Below are 19,759 nucleotides of genomic sequence, written 5' to 3'. Positions count from 1 at the left end.
CCTTGGGTGTAATAAATACATTTTAAAAAAATAGTCTTCAAATTTACTTAAAAAACACAGATTCAGTTCAACTGATCATCTTGTTACATTACACTATTCTGCTGGTAAACATCAACTGTAGAATCACTGTGAACATCGTCTGGTAGGGGTACACAAGACCACTTAGACCAAGATCATGACATATATGCTGACATTATATTGTGATTCTGTCTTCCTATATGGTGATATCAATGTTCAGGTATAAATGTGTAGTTTTGTATGTATGAATATATGGTCAAATGATCAGGGCTGTGATAAAAATGTTTTGTCACTTTTGTTAATTATCCCCACCAAATCAAAACTGATGTATGAGCCCGACCCAAGGCTTTGGACATTTGTAAAATCCTGCTATGAGGCGTAATCAGATTAGATCCATAAATATCCATTTTCAGTTAGTTGCCATAAGGCAATAGGACAGCTACAAAACAGGCCCTTTCCTTCTAAGGCCACATCCAAGTGAAAAGGATCCATGAAGCAAAGTCAAGCAGCAGTTATTGTGAAGCACATATACAAGAATGTGTTTCAAGTAAAGTTAAGACAAATTAAACAGGCTCTCTTTAATTAATTGACGAGGACCCTAAAATATATCTACATGTACAGTGTTTATTTGGTTGACAAGATTTGACCAACATACACATCACATTTGCTTCTTTTGTTGAACTGTTGTCCGCACATTGTTGCCTTCTACTTTGGGAATGAATATAGACAAAAAGTCTAGGTTCACTTCAACCACCAAACAAATTTGGGTGTTTTGTTTATGGTCATTACTTTATGGAAAAAAGTAATCCTGAAAAAACTAGTTAAACATTAACTAGTTTTAATTAGTTAAATATTAAACAAAACACCTCGGATAGGTAAACTTGTGTTATAACTACATCGCAACATAAATGAACAGTGACCTTTCACTAATAATCAGTAACAGTCTGAAAAGAATAACATTCAAAGTAAGTTTCTGAATAAGCAACATGCACAGTTAAGGACTCAAACACCAGCTCTTCAGACGTGGAACAGATGTTGAATCCAGAAATCATTGGTCACAACCTTCAGTTGTCTTCCTTAGTCACTGGCTCCTTTACTGGTCTTTTATGCTGAGCACTGGGTCCACCAGTTTATTATGGACATGCATTAAACCTACAACAAAAATGAAAAGAGTAAAACAAACTGCTGGGATGTGGACTGAATGCCTGTCAAATATCCAAGCTAATGCTAATCTAATGCTAAGCATATATAAGTAAATATATAAGTTTGCAGCTCTCAGTCTATTTGTGTAACTGTAAATTTAAACACAAGTGTGTTAAAAAAATTGTACTAGTTAAGGTTTTCCACACATTGTTGATTTTATTCTACAAGCTTTTGCATTTTTCAACATATTTAAATATGTTGCATGAGGAAAGTTGTATAAAGCAGTCAGGTAGAGAAACATAAGAACCAGCCCATTTATCATTTGTTAGCTAAAGCTAAATTGTTTGATCGCTTTAAGTATGACATTTTAGTCCTTTTGGCTCACATACCTGTACTTATGGTACACATTTAAGTCAGTTAGCATTTTTCTAATCAGTTACCTGCATTGTAGCTTTTTAGTTAAAAATAACCAGGTATTACAAACAGGCACACACAACAGGAGTGACTGGTACCTTTGAAGTATTTGACAGTTTTGACTCTGAGCTCCAAGGTGGCATCCTCATCACAGACAAAAATGGTGCGTGGGTGCTGCTGGAACGCTGATACTGTCCACATGTGGTTAACTCCCTCCTCTATGGCTTTGTAGAGAGCAAAGGCTTTGTGTGCTCCCGTGATAAGAATCATCACCTGAGCAGAGGAAAAGTGTGTTAAAGTTTTATTGTACTGAAATGACTATATTTAGCAGCAGCCACAACCATAGTTATTCAATTCAATTCAATTTTATTTATATAGCGCCAAATCACAACAAAAGTCGCCTCAATGCGCTTTATATTGTACAGTAGATAGCACAATATTAAATACAAGCAACTTTATATTGTAAGCTAAAGAAACGAAATATTAGAGCGAAAACAGTGTTTGCTCATAGGAGAGGAAACAGGATGGGATGGTAATATAGCTTCTTTAAGATAAGGCCTGACTGCAAGACATTTTATGTCAGAAGAAGGGTTTTAAATTCAATTCTGGATTTAACAGGAAGCCAGGGAACATAATATGGGAAATGTGATCTCGTTTGACTCCCTAATAATACTCTTGCTACTGCATTTTGGATCGACTGAGGGTTTTTCATGGAGGTTTTAGAACAGTCTGATTATGAATTACAAGCCTACAAACCTATAGTTTAACTAGTTTATGTACATAGCAATGAAAATGTATCCTCCGTGTTCTGGTAATATTGTCTAAGGCAGAGATCAGCGACCTGTGGCTTGCGAGGCCCATGGGGCTCTTCTCCTGTTTGGTAGGAGGAGCTAAAAGGCTGTTCTGATGTTGACGGTTGCCAAACCATGGTCTAAGGGAAGTATAATATCAAAGTAAAGAGACTGGTCTCAGAACCCTGTGAAACAAACTTCTGCATGTGAAGAACAGAAAATGTTCTAAAACATGGAATGAAATATGTAACAAAACCATTCTCTAAGTTATAATTAGAGTTCCATGTAGAAACTCCATGTGTTTTGCTGTTTTGATTAAACTACTGTTTTTGTGATACAACTTTTTGTAATCTTGAATTGAGCAAATACAGTTTCCCAAATGACCTATCCCAAATTAGATCCTGATTCGTCTTTAATGGTGAGAGAGACGAGTGAAAACGTCAGTTTGTAGTAGTTTGTTGGAAGTTTGGAGATAGTAATGTTGGAAAGGAGGTCAGTGGAGCATTTTTCAAAAAGTACATCTTGATAAGTATTTGATATATGAAGCTAAAATTTCACAGCACTTATTATTTATGTTCAAATTTTTTGCACGATAACATTTTTGTACAAACTGGAGACGGCCGAGTAGAAAATGTTCTACAACTTAAGTTGAGACGGAGTAGCCCTTACAGAAGAGAAACAGCCTCAATAAACATCAGCCGTTAAAATATTCGCTGTCAAAATTCTCCGTGTTGGCTTTTCTTAAGGCCTTTACACACACAAGAGGTAAAATTGGTGCAAATATTTTGCATGTAAAGTGTGTAAACAGGACAACAAAGGACTGAAATAAGTGCCTTTTAATCTGACCTCCTTGGCATCCATGACAGTTCCTACACCAACAGTCAGAGCCATTGTGGGAACCTTAGAGAGGTCATTGCCAAAGAAACGAGCATTTGCCACAATGGTGTCCTTTGCGAGGGTTTTCACTCTCGTTCTGGAAACCAGACTGGAGCCAGGCTCGTTGAATGCTATGTGACCATCAGGACCAATACCTACAGAACAAAATTCAACAGCATGTGGTAAAGAGCATAAAATGAAAAGGTTTACAATCATTTGAAGAATGAATTGATCCCTATGGCATAGTAGTAGGTGCTGCAACGGTGAAATTTTACACATAGTTTTCTAACTACTTCATTCCTTTAACACAACAGTCAAAGATGCGAGGGCTACATATTTTTCTAATTTCATCTAAAGCGGCCGAGGGAATTCAAACATTTTATTTGCCACAATCAGCCAACCTTACTGTTCAAAAAGCTCTTACGCCATCTGACCCTGAGTTTATAAGAGAATGACTCATTCTCTGACACCTGGCTGTGTCCCTATGCATTTTAATCAGACTGTTATTGACCCTCTTTTAAAAAAGTACAGTGCATTTACGTGGACCTCAGATCCCGAGGGCTTTAAGGGGCGCATCGAGCGCTCATGCTTGTGTTGCATCTGTCCCCTCAATCACACTCTCTTTTAACACCTCATACACTCAGGCACACCAACACATGCAGCCAACAGGCCACTTTTAAAACAGACAAGCAGGGAGGAGAGCAGGTGGGTCTTCTTCCACCCCACTTTCCTAAACCCTGTCTGGGGCCGGGATGGCTGTGCAGGGGGCGCTGCTGCATCTGGGGGGGGGCACCTGTCCGTCCGCACTTTAGAGGGTGGGTGGATGTGGAAGGATGTGTCTTTGTGCAGTTTCTGTGTGTGTGTGGATAAGCCTGGGTCTGGGGCTCACTGAGCCTTGTTTCCTCACGGTGGCTCTAGCTCAGGAGAAGAATCAGTCCATTTACCTCCCTGCGACTCTCTACTGGTCATTGTTCGCATTATATATGCTTGTCTAAGGATCTTGGAAAGAAACCGGCTGGACTTAAGTTTTATTTTTAAAGAAACTTAAAGAAGCCGAGTCGCTGTCTTTCCAGGCTCCTTAGACTGCCATGACCTGGATAACTGAGAACCTACACAGACGTTATACATGTTTCCATGTGGGCACATCCTAACTTTGAACACATCTCATACCATTGTTATGCAGATGATATTCAATTGTCACGTCTTTTAAACCCCAGAATATAGCCAAATGATCCATCATTGAAAACTGCATCCATGTCCCAAAGAACTGGATGACAGCAAATTATCTGTTTTTGAACAAACGCAAAAAACTGAAGTTCTGATCTGTGCCCCTGATAACTTTGTTCCCACAGGAATAAAAAATGTTCAGTTTTCCCCACTGAGAAAAATCTGGGCTTGGAAAAGCATGTTGGCTATCTCGTTCAAAGCTGATGTCATCATCTTTCCTGTTGTGAATATGTTGTGTCTCAAAGTCAAATAGAAATGATTACGCATGCTTTCATCTCGCCCTGATCACTGTAATTTGTTATTCCTCTGCCTGAGCAAATCATTTTTGGATTGCCTTCAGATGGTTCACAATGCTGCTGCGAGGCTTCTCACCAGGTCCTCTGAAAGGTCCAGTATGACACCATGTGACACATGCGAACTTTAGTGATCCTTTCAGAGCCCTCCACGGTCACATGACTCCACATATCATTGAACTGCTTCAACCATACAACACTTAATAAATAAACCTTACTTACTTACATAATGCAAATTTAACAACAGAGCAAACAACATAGAACACAGAATTTGTAAACCAAACCATTTGTAACAATAAAGCTATTTTTGGCTGCTCGCTTATTCACAAGAGTTTGCCACAGCCGGTGTGCCCAGTGACCATATATTAAATTATCTGGCCACTAGGCACACAAGTAATGCTATCTAGCACGTTAGCATAAACAGTGCTACATTCAAGAAGAGTAAATATTGATGGATGATGAAGAAACGAAAAAAATAGTTCAAATGAGGAGCTGTCTGTGATCGACTCAAGCACAGAAAAGAACAACTGCCTTGAGTTCAGGCAACTTTGCACAATAACAGGGAACGAGATGTGGCAAAGATACAGTTTACTCTAAGCTAACAGGTTTTCCTTCTAATCAAAGTTTAAGTCATGCCAAAGCTTAGAACTCCAAATCGAAAAAAAAGGAAGCCAAGAATAGATTTTTTATTGTTTTAGCTGTTGGGTTTATCTTTTAATTCTTTGTATACCATTAGTGTATTACTTATATTAATAATATCCCAACAGAAAAACGCCACTCCACTTGTGCAGAGATAGAAACAACAACAATAATGATAATAATGTAGTGAAACAGCCACAATCTGCAGTCACAACACTTTCACAAATAGTTTGCATACCACGCAGCACTGCTGTGCAGTGCAATCTATATTAAAAGCCACACGTCTGACCTCCAACAAACAACTCGATTCCTCCAGCTTCAGCGATCTTCTGCTCATAAGCCTGACACTCTTCCTCCAAGTTCTGTGCATTTCCATCAAGAATGTGAGCGTTGGCTGGATCAATGTCAATGTGCTTGAAGAAATTGTTCCACATGTAGGAGTGGTAACTCTCCGGATGAGCACGAGGTAGACCTGAACAGCAAAAACGTGTTTACTAAGAGTGAAATTAGTAAGAAAAGCACAATGAAAAAGAAATAGCTCAAAGTAACTAATCATGTAGAGTATCACTCTTGATCACTCAGTTTGATGAAAATCTCTTCATACAACTTACTAATGTTAGTACATTCTGTTACTGCTAGCCCAAAGCTACTGAGTATTTTAGTCCTGCTAAGCCAAAGGGTGGACTACAATGAGAAATAAATGGTTTAGTGAGCAGTTCAGAGCTTGAGTTGCATGTTTCTGTGTCATGAAACTGTCTCTTTTTACTTGGCTAAGTCACCACTGACACCTAAGCTGAACACATAACCTGATCATGAGGTTATTTAAGCAGTCTAAGAGCAAAGTGCTCTGTTGGGGTGATGCGGTGCTATGAGGTCCTTAAGATAAAAAAATGGGACTTTGTATGAAAGGAGAAGGATTTTAAATTAAATTCTGGATTTAACAGGGAACCAATTAAGATAAGCTAATATAGAGATTTGTTAACATTTTAATTGATGCCCAATGCCACTAAATTATTGTGTCTCCTGCCATCTGGTGGGAGACAGCTGCATAAATCTGTTCATCTGTGCCTCATCTTTTTGTTAACACTATTAGAATGAAATCGCAGATACAAGCAGAGGAAATTAGCTTTCTCTGAAAGGTGAATGGGCTCCCCTTAGCGACAGGTTAAGTTCAGTCCTTCAGGAGGAGTTCAGAGTAGAGCTGCTACACAACATCGAAAGGAGACAGCTAAGGCTGGCGCCTCCTGGATAAGTTGTTCTGGCCGGGCACGTCCTACCGAGACGAGGCCCCGGCATAGGTGCTGCGCATGTAAGCGGCATTAAGCAGTCTTATAGGAATGGGGTCTAACAGACACAGTGGAGGATGTGATCAGAGAGAAAGAGTCTAAATAAATATCAATAGGTAAGTATCAATTATGAATATTTTTCCCCAAATGGTTAAAATTTTATTTATGAGGAATTTCAAGAAGGTCATTTCTAGTTAAGGTTAAAGGAATGTTTGGCTCAACAGAGCACCGACTCATTATCAGTCTGGATACAGAGCTGAAGAGAAACCCACGGTTTGTCTATTTTCTCCAATCAGTGATGAAAAATATGAAATCCTAGCTTTATGGGGAGCTTTTTATAGAGCAACAAACTCTTTTGATGCCTTTCCTTTTACGCTTATGTGTTATCTGCTTTTAGGTAAGTGTTTGAGGGTTAAAACAGAGAATCAAGTAGTTCTGATTTGAGCCTGTGAGGCTGTAACACTATTGATAAGATGATAAACGTCTGTGGGTCTGTTTTAAAACTGGCTGTAACATTTATGTTTCTGTTGTCAACTGTGACATATTGACTTTAATGCAGCTCATTAATCACAGTTAACACACGGTCACCAGACTTGATCCAGCTGCAAAGCTGCTACTTTACACTGCTGAAATTCTGATTTTGTCTCCCAGTACACGGCCCCACCTCAAAAACATTTTCTCCAAAGAGCCCACTTACAGTTACACAACTAATACTGAGGAAAAAGCTGAGTCAGTTATCCTTTAACTCACCGACATATTCATCCATGTTAAATGTTTTCACATATTTGAATGAAATATCACCATGTCTGTAGTATTCAATTAACTTCTGGTAACAGCCATAAGGAGTGCTACCTGTGAGAAATGAGACAAATCCTACTTAGTGGGGAAACACAGACTTCACATTTCAGGACTCATTTTTCGCAACATTATTGTTGTTACTCACCTGTTGGCAAGCCCAGAGTAAAGAATCTGTCAGCAGAAGGCTTAAACTGGACTATTCTGTTGCGGATGTATTTTGCTGCCCACTCACTGGCCAGATCATAGTCGTCGAGAATGACCAGCCTCATAGTAGTAAGGTCTCACTGGGTGTGTGTGAGAAAAATACAAGTTGGAAAAGTAAAAACTAGCAACTAAGTGTGCGCGCTTAGCTTATTTCAAATGCCTCCTCCGATAAATATTTGTATCTGAACAATCTGTCTGTATTCCTATGCAGAAAGGGCCAATTATAAACAGTCATTAGTGTCCAAAACTATACTTTAGTAAATGATCGGAAGTACTTGCTAATGCTAACAAGTGAAGCAAGTCGACCGGAGCGGAATATTTCACGTGTAGTGGTGTGTACACGTAATACTGCAGTCTCGGAAATGTTCCGCACAGGATCGGGAATTACAAATCCGTAGTTAACATGAGTCTAACATTAGAGCGATAACACAGGTTACCTGCAAAATCTGTCGTTTGGCTGATCAGGAAGCAGGTGATCGTCACGTGATCATCTGCCCGTCAGCTGATACGTGTGGAACATATGGAAGTCCGCGTGGACCAAAACATGTTATGTCGAAACATTAGCAGTAGTATTACAAAATTGAATATTCTTCTTACACTGAATAGTGCTGGCAGTCTTTTCTCAACACCATCTTCTTCCTTTGACTTCTCAGGCGTTGCCTCAGTGGATCTTCTACCCTGCTGCTCAACAGCACTAGTGACAGTCCGTGTTTACCTGGGCCTCGAAAATCCAACATCACATTGTCAGTGCGCCCCAGGGCAGCTGTGGTTACAATGTAGCTTGCCATCACCAGTGTGTGAATGGGTGGATGACTGAATGTAGTGTAAAGCGCTTTGGGGTCCTTAGGGACTGAGTAAAGCGCTATACAAATACAGGCCATTTACCATTTATTGTTGATGATCTGAATTTTCCATTTGGCAAAAATCTGACACTGAATAACTGTTCTGATGCAACCCTCCACATTTATACGGTCCCCAGGTGGTTGGATTTTTTTCACTGTTGTGTGACCATTATGTTAGCTCGAGGTAATTCTTTAACATCACCTGGAAGTACTCGTTAGACCAATAAGACAAAGTTTGTTTTCAAGAATTCTTCTACTATATCTTTATTAATTACAATAAAGCTAAGAAATAATTCTCCATAGAAAGAATAAGAACAACTTTCACATGAGCCATTTGGCAGATTTTTAGACCTGCTTGGACTTACACAACCCCCAACCCAGGGGCTTTGTTCCCTCTCCTAGCATCAAACTTAGGAGACACTGAATGAGTAAACTACTACACTCAACAGAAACAATGAGAAGAAAAAAACACAACTTGTGGTTCCACTAATTGATTTCACATTTAAATAGTAGCATCCAGCACTGACATCAAGCAGAGTGAATGGCTGAGCACACTGGCTTACGCAAAACATGAGACCAAATTTAGATTTACATAAATGGGATACAGTAAAATACTACTTTGTGTACATGGAGATTTTGTAGCCATCTGTCCACAACCACGTACAGTACAGTCATAGGTTTGGACACACTCACACACACAAAGGTGTGTTGCATTTTGCTGTTATTTTTTATGCTTTTGGTTTATCTAGCAATGTCTGTTAGTACTCAGAACACAATTAATCCACTTTGTGCTGAAGAGTTAAATGGTGCATCAAATGCCCTCTTTTATGTGAGTGCATACAGAGCACACACTAATTAATGAAGAATCTCTCATTTTGATGGGAGTTTCATTTTAATGGAGAGAGAAATTATATCAACTAAAAATCACACACTCACAAAAAACACAGGTTACATAGAATTTATAAATTGATTCATATGTCATTGAGTGAATTAAGTGCTTTAATCACAAAACATAACTTAGTACTTGGTGCAGGACAGCTTGTTAGCGAGAACAGTGGTAAGATGTTTGTGATCTTGTTGTTGATCACCAGGTTTGCACAGATCTCAGGAGGCATTTTGGCCAACTCCTCCACAGCTTTTTTTAAGGTTAAAGAGGACATGAAACGCTACACTTAGAAAGGCTCTCTTCTACACAGTCCTCATTTATAAAGTGCTTTACAAACCCCAACATTACAACTAACAGTTGGAGTTTCCTGTTTGAGTCCAACTAGCCAAACAACTAACAGCCATTTGGCAGGTCAAGCTGGTCATCTACTGATCAGAAGGTTGGCGGTTCAATCCCTGGCTCCCCCAGTCTGTGTACCAAAGATCTTTGGGCAAGATACTAACCCCAAGTTGCTCTCTGATGCATCCATCAGAGTGTGAATGTTAGCTAGTAAGCACTTAAAGCTGAAGAAAGTGACTGTGGCATGTTGTAGAAAATACTTTTAGTGCTCTGGGAGAATACAAAAGTGCTGTATGTACCATTTAAACAGACAGTGACAGTGGGCAGTATATCCTTGTTTTCTTAACATAAAACTCACCGTTGCAGTCAGGTGCACCATGAATGTGATCCCCTTAAACTGATTTTAGTCTTGTTAGTTATCGATCCTATCACTAGTTAGCTAACATAAACTAATCTATTACCACAACCAACCACATGATGTGACGTTCCGTACTGACAGAAGATGGCGCTGAACATGTTTTTAAAAATCTAAGCTTGACAGACAGAGTCATTTCTAGCAGGGCTCGGTGTATATTGGCCTTTGTGTGTTTCATGTGCCCTTTAAGAGACTGGCTTGACCGCTCCATTACCTTAAAGTGCTTCTCCTTTGTTGCCTTGGCACTATAATTTGATTCATCGTCATGCTGGAAGAGCCATCTTCAGTCTTCTGGCTGAGGGAAGGAGGTTTTCATCAAAGACTTAACAGTACATGGCCATATCTGTTTTAGTAGGATGAACTTGTCCTGCATCTTCAGCCAGGCCTGGACAGGGACAATTTTTCATTAGGTCATAGTACCAGGTACTTCTTTAGTACCTGCTGGGCCAGGGTTCCAAGCTACCCGAGCAGGTACTAAAATGTGAGTTCGTCACACGGCATGCCACCAATTGGCTAGTCCGTAACATCATTCGATGAGTCACGAGAGCGCCTTGTTCACGAAAATTAAAACCATTTTTTTGAAACCTGGCAACGAGGGAAACTGCTACAAAAAACATTGCCGTGGTCTGAGTCTGCTGAAAAGCAACAGACCGAGCAGCAGGTATTTTCTTGCTTCAACGTGCACCTTGGTTGGAGCTTTTGTGTCGCATATCAATTACATCGTTGGACACACAGAGGCGTGTGGAATGGAAGGAATTGATTCTGTGGAGTGGTGTGCTTCATAATAATTAGTCGAGATCAGGAACATCTGTAACTGATTGATTATGGTCTGTGTGCCCATCACTGCGAGCCAGAACTGACAGGGTTGTTGGGGAATAAAATAGTCATTTCATTTGATGATACGCAAATCAGTGGATACGTTTTGAGTGTTTTTCTGGACTTTTGGTTGACATTTTCTTTCCACTAAATCACAACTATAAAAATTATCATTTCTTTTTAAGTGAAATTCAGCAGGAGATCCCCCAACTATATATCCCATCTGACTGATAACCATGTTACAGAACAAACTTCTTGCAGACTTCTAAAGCGACAAATGTGTTTTTTTCCAGGTAAAACATGTTTGTGCTAAAGTGAAACTTGGACTAACCACTGATCAGTTCTGTAATTCAAATAATCTGAGGAAACATCTGTTGACTTCTCTTTAGAAGCCACTAAAACTTAAAAGATTCCACTCTAATAAAACCTGTAATCATGAAGTATTATACAACATGACAGAATTTATCAGTGTAAGGAGTTTTTATAGAAGTATTTGGGATAAATTAAGGTTAGGTAAAAGTTCTTTCACAAACCTCTCATTGCTCATGTTTAAGGCGTAGTAAAACTGAAGCACTTTTCATACCTTTTTTTTTTTTTTAGATTTCGTGACAGGATTTCTTTTTACCCCCAGAGTAGGTGGGAAACACCCCACTCACAAAAATATACACTAGTCTTATATATTTTCCATTTTTTTTAAAGATAAGGTAAAACCTTTATCAAAAATGAACAAATACACAGAAACAGTAACTGTCATTTATAATTTAATTCTGTAACATACTTCTTGTGAGGAATGCCAACAGATATCCATGAACTCAATGCATCAGAGACAATCTTGGGGGAAGTTGCTCTGTGTTTAGGATGTGGAGTGGAACTGTCAGAGAGGTAGAAGAGTTAAACGGTAAAACTTGTTCCATAAGCGTCTCTGCAGTTAGAATAAAGGTGATGGTCCCAAGTTGTCACTGGACACAGACATTGAACATGCCAAATAAACGCTTAAAATGTCCATGCTACTCTTTCTTCTTGTAGTCCTCCAGATGGGCCAGGATCCACCCCGATGGTCCCAGGATGATCAGGGAGAACATACCCAGTCCAACAGCAGTTTCCTGGACATCAGAAGGTGAAAGAGAGGGCACATTGTCAGCTGTGAACCCACACACAAAAGCTTTTGTTTTTTTTTTGTTTTTTTGTTTTAAGGGGGGCCTGCAACAATTCATCGAGTAACTTAAACAATTCAACTATTAAAAAACCCCCTCAAATTCTTTGATGCTTCACACACAGCTCTGTAGCATGCCAATGTCTCAATTTTATTTGACTTTGACTGTTTATACATTTTTGCATTTAGGAAAATGTTTTCTTAAAAAAAAAAAAAAAAAAAAAAAAAAAAAAAAAGTAATTTCACTACAGCACATACACTCAAAAAGTTTTGTTTTTCTGACAAATGTAGTATGCAGTTAAATGTTTCAACACTGCAATTTCTATAATGGAAACCAATGAGCAGTTCATTCTGGAAGACCCATTTTTTTCTAATTTGAATTTATTTATTTTTTGCTCACGTCACAAGTAAAAAGTATGTCCTATCCCATTACTCAATTAATCAATGGAATAACCAATAGATTACTCGAACACTAAAGTAATCGATAGCTGCAGTCAGCGAGTCGAGAAGGAGTGGGGCCTTATGGAGTTGTACAGTATTTCACAAAAGTGAGTACACCCCTCACATTTTTGTAGATATTTGATTAAATCTTCTCATGGGACATCACTGAAGATATGAGCTTTGATAGAATGTAAAGTAATCAGTGTACAGCTTGTATAACAGTGTAAATTTGATGTCCCTCAAAATTACTCATCACACAGCCATTAATGTCTTAATTGCTGGCAACAAAAGTGAGTATACCCCTAAGGGAGAATGTCCAAATTGCCCCTATTTAGCCATTTTTCCTCCCCTTTGTCATGTGACTCATTAGCGTTACATGTTCTGAGGTGTGATTGGGGAGCAGGTTTGTTAAATTTGGTGTTATCATTCTCATACTGGTCGCTAGAAATTCAACATGGCATCTCATAGCATAGCGTTCATCCTCCAGCTTCACTGTGCTAATGGATTTATATTGTGCTAACATAGCTGTGTAGCTAGCGATCACGTAGTACATCATTATATATCAGCTAGCTCAACTTCAGTAACCCTAAAAACATCACTGCTGTTTAGTTTTCTGTCTTCATTTATGTTGGAAGTGATAGCAGAGCTGTAAGTTTGAATGTTTCAGAAATCTCTCAGTCAGAACATGCTATATCATGCTTAGGTGGAAACTAGCGAGCTAACTTCCTGCTAACTTCTAACTCCGTTAAATGTAATAAATTCTGTTTTCATGGATGCCTGGATGTTAAACTTAATTGTTACACCTGGTAAAGCAGCAAAGCTGATCATTTTATTAAAGATGAAAGAATTTAGACAGTTTGTAACTCTCAGTGATGCTGCAGTGTTCGTTTGATTTTGGGACCTGAAGCGGAGTTTGGACAGACTTAAAGATTGGTCTGAAACCAGACATTAGGGCTGCAACGCCATAATCAATGTCGTCGACTGTAAAAAATTTTCAACACAAAATTTTTATCGATGTGTTTTATTCTAAAACGAGGGTGGGCAACTACAGTCCTCGAGGGCCGGTATCCTGCAGGTAAATTCAGACATGCAGTTGTACCGAAAATAATGATACCAAACAAGGAAAAGTCAATAGAAGGTAAAATCAAAAGTAGTCAAAACCCTTGACCCCAGAGGTTTTATGCTAATTCAGCTCAGAAGCTCTGACATACAGATGAACAGAGGAAGATGTTTCAGTAGTTTGAAAACTTGAGTTTGTGAAACATTGCAAAAATCACTCGAAAGTGTTGGTTTCATCTCCTCCTATATCAGCGCTTATGTGGCGATATTGTCTGGGTAGCGACACCTATCGTTCAGGAGGATACTGCAGTGGTTTCCTGCGCTTTAATGGCAGGTATAAGTGTCTGTCAAACAAGGTTGCTGCGATAAGCGAAATGACTACTACAACGGCCTTAATGGCCCCATTACTTCGGGTATACTGGGGCCAGCAGTTGATATAATTTTCGGCGGTGAACATAAAAACAGCCTCGTCGCAAGTTGAAATGAGCAGAAAGATTTAAAAAAGATGAAAGTTTACTTCAAAGTTTCTTGAAAAGAAAACGAGTCTCAAGCTTGTATTAGGTTGTAACATCTCCCTCTACACAATATGATAGTCTCCGACCTTATACACACTTGCTCAAACTGACAGAAACGACACCTTAAAACCGGCCGCGCCTTCCACGAGATCCGCGCAAGGTTACAAAAATTGAGGCGCACGACCGGCCTACAGCACGTCAAAGCGCGACACCAAAGCCCCCCATGTACCGGGGGGAACGTTATACCCTGGCGTCTCTGACATTATAGAGACTTAGATCAGTTTATTATATTAAAAACCCCACTTACAGTCAGAACAAAAAAATACTTTAAACTCCGACCTCTGCACAGACAGTGACCTCGTCAGCCAAGGACAAACCATAGCTGCTAACTCTAACACATTTAAGCGCGACATATCAAATGTAGTTCGCCGATGGATCAGACTTACAAAGGAACCGATCTTTTCCTTCGGTGGTCTAGTGTAGATGCTGGCTCTCTGAGCCACGACGTGTCCCCTCAGGACAGGAGTAGCACGGCGGGCAATCACTCCTAGAACTCCAGGCATGTTGACGAATAATGGCTACGAAATGCGTTGGTTTCTTCTCAGCAAAACAGCAGCTCTTCTTCGTCGTCTTCTTCTTCTTCGTGCTGTTAACTGGCCGTTGACACACAGTTGAACTGGTGCATTACCGCCACCAGCTGGAGCACATTTAGAACACTTTATATTCTGTTTAATGTCCAGCATCCTGTTCTATTAAGCATGTGTTTGTAGTGGCTGTGATGATCATATATCTCTGAATTTAAAAAAAAAAACAAAAAACACCTATTCCTAAAAATATTAATAACAGAAGAATAGATAAATGAACAGGCATGAGCAGACAGTGACTTTTTATTTTTAAATTTAATATTTACATTTAATATGTTGAATGTTGTGGTCCAAATTTAACATAATGTTCTGACAAACATTTGGTAAATCATTATAAAGAAAATAAAAGTGGTTCAAGTAAGGAGCCTTGGGGTACTCCAACCATACAATCAAGGTAAAGAGATTTCATACCACTGTTAACAGGGGGCATTAAAATATGACTGAAAAATTATTGTGAACGGTTGGCCAAACATCTGGTTAGCCATATGACATTCAGACATTCTCAAAAAATGTGATTTATAGAGCACTAAATCACAACTTAACAGGCCTTTATATTGTCAGGTAAAGACGCTGCACAACGCATTGTGGGGAAGATGGGGAAGCTTAACTTTAACAGACTTGTGTTTACTGCTGAATCATATACTACAGATCCCTAATATAACACTGATCGTACTTGATCAGTGTATCTGCCCCTCAAATCCCAAATCTATCTAAACTAAACAGCCGATTATATTTAACAGCCAACTCTCAACATCAGTTGCCTCATGGACCTGTTAACTGCAAGGCATATATATCATACAAATGAAAAAATAACAACAAAAAGTTGGCAACACAAAGAAAAGCTCCCTTTTAACAGGAAGAAACCTCTGGCAGATCCAGAGTCAGGGAGGGGTAGCTATCTGCTGGGGTCACATATAAAACTGGGACACATGGGCTTCCTCTGTATTCCTCTGTATTTACACATGGACGTGGACATAGGTTACCTTTGTGGATCTGTTTGAAGCTGGCACTGTGAAATTTGTCTCAAAAGCCCATGTGGGCATGTGATGTGGTCTATATCAGCCATAGACCACACACGTATTTAAGGTTGTGTAATTGAACGAGAGGAATATTCCATGTAGTCTTAGACATTTGTATGTAAAAAAGGTTTTTGAAAGACAATATGATTTGTGAAGCTGAACTTTATAATATTTTCCGTAAATAATCACAATCTTTTTCAGGTTTGGATGTACACGTTTGTAAAATAGTTTTATGTGTAGTCAGATTGCTTTGTATTTTCGTGTGCATTGGTGTATGCATTTGTTAGTCCTCAAACGTTACACACAAATCATTGTACAGGGTGGGCCATTTATATGGATACACCGTAATAACATGGGAATGGTTGGTGATATTAAAGTCCTGTTTGTGGCACATTAGTATATGTGAGGGGGCAAACTCCTCAAGATGGGTGGTGACCATGGCGGCCATTTAGAAGTCGGCTTGGATACAACTTTTGTTTTTTCAATAGGAAGAGGGCCATGTGACACATCAAACTTATTGGTAATGTCACAAGAAAAACAATGGTGTGCTTGGTTTCAACATAACTTTATTCTTTCATGAGTTATTTACAAGTTTCTGACAACTTATAAAATGTGTTCAATGTGCTGCCCATTGTGTTGGATTGTCAATGCAACCCTCTTCTCCCACTCTTCACACACTGATAGCAACACCGCAGGAGAAATTCCAGCACAGGCATCCTGTATCCGTAGTTTCAGGTGCTGCACATCTCGTGTCTTCACACCATAGACAATTGCCTTCAGATGACCCCAAAGATAAAAGTCTAAGGGGGTCAGATCGGGAGACCTTGGGGGCCATTCAACTGGCCCACGACGACCAATCCACTTTCCAGGAAACTGTTCATCTAGGAATGCTCGGACCTGGCACCCATAATGTGGTGGTGCACCATCTTGCTGGAAAAACTCAGGGAACGTGCCAGCTTCAGTGCATAAAGAGGGAAACACATCATCATGTAGCAATTTCAAATATCCAGTGGCCTTGAGGTTTCCATTGATGAAGAATGGACCCACTATCGTTGTACCCCATATACCACACCAAACCATCACTTTTGTTGTTCCAACAGTCTTGGAGGGATCCATCCAATGTGGGTTAGTGTCAGACCAATAGCGGTGGTTTTGTTTGTTAACTTCACCATTCACATAAAAGTTTGCCTCATCACTGAACAAAATCTTCTGCGTGAACTGAGGGTCCTGTTCCAATTTTTGTTTAGCCCATTCTGCAAATTCTGTGCGCCAATCTGGGTCATCCTCGTTGAGATGCTGCAGTAGCTGGAGTTTGTAAGGGTGCCATTTGTGAGTAGCTAATATCCGCCGAAGGGATGTTCGACTAATGCCACTCTCCAGTGACATGCGGCGAGTGCTACGCTGTGGGCTCTTGCTGAATGAAGCTAGGACAGCCACTGATGTTTCTTTGTTAGTGACAGTTTTCTTGCGTCCACATTTTGGCAAATCCAACACTGAACCAGTTTCACGAAACTTAGCAAGCAGTTTGCTAACTGTAGCATGGGAGATGGGTGGTCTCGTAGGGTGTCTTGCATTGAAATCTGCTGCAATGACCCGGTTACTGCGTTCACCAGATATCAACACAATTTCGATCCGCTCCTCACGTATTAACCTCTTCGACATGTCAATGGCTGTGAACAAAGAGAAACTTGTAAATAACTCATGAAAGAATAAAGTTACGTTGAAACCAAGCACACCATTGTTTTTCTTGTGACATTACCAATAAGTTTGATGTGTCACATGGCCAGTGTTGGGACTAACGCGTTATTAAGTAACGCGTTACAGTAACTACGTTATTATTGTGGTAACGAGCACGGTAACTAGTTATTATGCCACAACCAGGAACGCGTTACTCGTTACTGGGATTTAGATAGGCTCGTTATTCGTTACTTCGTGTGGTGGATATCGCGGAGCTTCCACAGATTCAGTAACATTAGCAAGTGGTGGAAGCAGCAGGTGGATGAAGGAAAAGGGAGGCAAGAGGAGAGACCCGAAGCGGCCGCCGGTCCGCGTGTCAGGTGAACTGAACTTCAGGTAAGAAGTTATGACCTGCAGTCTATCGGAGTCAGATATAAACCAAGTTTAGGTGGAGTTTATTTTCGGTATGCTGACATTTTCATACTGCGTGCTAGCTAGCATGACGGAGTTTCTATACAGCTGGGTGGGTGCTATGTTACTGATGTTGAACTTTATTTTGTTCATACGGTTAATTATTAGAGTTGCCAACCGTCCCCTAAAAAACAGAATCGTCTGGTATTCAGAGAAAATATTACGCGTTTCGTATTGAGGTGAAAAGGAACACAGTTTGTCCCGGACTTCAGCTACAATGAAAAAGACACAAAGCTGGAGCTGCACAGCTGCCTCTTCTTCTCTCATTCTCTCCCGTTTCTACTTCAATCACGAAACTGATCAATGATCAGCTGATCGGCTTTTCTCTCTTGTTTATTTATCGCCCACTTTGCGCCAGAAAGAGGAAACCGCCGGATGTTGTGCTAAACAACAGCAGCACGTTTAAGCTTGATCAGCTGTTGTTAGAATTTATTTAATATTAATTTCTAGTATCAGCTGATGTTTGCTGGAGCCACAGCTGTAAAGCTGCTGGTCATGATATCAGTTTGGTTATCTGGTGAGAGGAAAACATGAAGATGAAACCAGGAGATGTCCTTACTGAATCATCAGAGCTGAACAGGTGATGGAGAAACAGGTTTACCTTTTAGGTGACATGAATGAGTTGAAGGGAAGTTATGAGCTGTTTCTGAGAGACAAATAACACCAGCATCCTTTTCTAAGTAGCTGACAGCTGGTAACTGTGCAGGGGCGGATCTAGCAAAGTTTTGCCAGGGGGCCAGGTAGGGCATTAACAGGGAAAGGGGGGGACAAGGAAATACTTTTCTTTATTATTCTCATTTAAAATGTCTCGCTTTTAAAAAAAGAATTATCTGAGTCTTACAACAAACAATTGATAGATTGATACATATATACCATCAGAACAGTGTACATCACTGTCACAACAGTGTTTGTTTTCATTCAAAGGCTTTATGATTTTTCCTATAATGGTGGGCCGGTCTCTAGTCAAAATGCCCGGGACGATTTTTTTGTCCCAGTCCAGCTCTGTATGCAGCTCATCTGCAGCCTGGTGTTACCTACATCTTCCTATTCAGAAGGCAGAATTTCCAAGTTCTGAGTACAATCAAAAGCACCACGACTGCAGTTTTTGTGTTGGATGTAAAAAGCAGGCTAGAATCATGGCGGCGGTCAACGACGGTCCAGGCGTGGGATTTCTCTCGTGGAAATGTGCACATTATTTTTTCCTTTCTATTGGTAGGTGGCACAGTGCACTTGTGGCAAGTAAGCAAGCTAGAAGACTGGCAATCTTGCTGGGTATCCAGTTACGGAAGCAACACATTAACAAGAGAATTCTGAGTAAAACCAAAGTTACTTTCCCTAGTAACTAGTTACTTTGAAAGTAACGAGTAACTTGAAGTAACTGAGTTACTTTTTTAGAGAAGTAACTAGTAATGTAACTAAGTTACTAATTTAAAGTAACTTACCCAACACTGCACATGGCCCTCTTCCTATTGAAAAAACAAAAGTTGTATCCAAGATGGCCGACTTCTAAATGGCCACCATGGTCACCACCCATCTTGAGGAGTTTGCCCCCTCACATATACTAATGTGCCACAAACAGGACTTTAATATCACCAACCATTCCCATGTTATTACGGTGTATCCATATAAATGGCCCACCCTGTAGAGTCCCTGCTTCAAAGTAACAAATCTTCTGATCTCTCACTCCAAATGAAAACAGTGTTTAACACCACTATTGTTTGAATATTTTTTGGAAAATTTGATTGAAAACTCCTTCTACAAAACAGGGCCTCATGGTTTGATTGGAGTTTCCT

The 19,759-nt window shown here is 39.8% G+C and overlaps 1 protein-coding gene across 2 annotated transcripts; it reads right to left on the bottom strand.

Moving 5' to 3' along the window:
• On the bottom strand, positions 1–8,242 carry LOC134646060 (glucosamine-6-phosphate isomerase 2). 2 transcript variants are annotated; one of them, XM_063499745.1, is made up of 7 exons: positions 8,127–8,242; positions 7,631–7,769; positions 7,438–7,539; positions 5,691–5,873; positions 3,213–3,397; positions 1,674–1,848; positions 1–1,170 (listed from the first exon to the last, which is right to left on the bottom strand). In XM_063499745.1, the coding sequence occupies exons 2-7, from the start codon at positions 7,752–7,754 to the stop codon at positions 1,112–1,114; spliced, it is 828 nt and encodes a 275-aa protein (XP_063355815.1). In that variant the 5' UTR covers positions 7,755–7,769; positions 8,127–8,242; the 3' UTR covers positions 1–1,111. The 2 variants fall into 2 exon arrangements, with proteins under 2 accessions (XP_063355815.1, XP_063355816.1); XM_063499746.1 differs by lacking the exon at positions 8,127–8,242 and having other exon boundaries at positions 7,631–8,120.
• Positions 8,243–19,759: the final 11,517 nt, after the last annotated feature.

The sequence above is a fragment of the Pelmatolapia mariae genome, linkage group LG16_19, assembly GCF_036321145.2.
Source record: "Pelmatolapia mariae isolate MD_Pm_ZW linkage group LG16_19, Pm_UMD_F_2, whole genome shotgun sequence".
In the NCBI taxonomy this organism is placed as follows: Eukaryota; Metazoa; Chordata; class Actinopteri; order Cichliformes; family Cichlidae; genus Pelmatolapia; species Pelmatolapia mariae.
This window is presented reverse-complemented; position numbering and strand designations above follow the sequence as displayed.

Bases quoted from the DNA above. Each gene is read 5' to 3' on its own strand.
- LOC134646060 (XM_063499745.1), bottom strand. From the start codon at position 7,754: ATGAGGCTGGTCATTCTCGACGACTATGATCTGGCCAGTGAGTGGGCA. The intron at 3,398-5,690 runs GTCAGACGTGTG...TTTGTTCTGTAG, and splicing joins AATCGAGTTGTTTGTTGGAG to GTATTGGTCCTGATGGTCAC. The intron at 1,849-3,212 runs GTCAGATTAAAA...TCCTCTGCTCAG, and splicing joins CTGTCATGGATGCCAAGGAG to GTGATGATTCTTATCACGGG.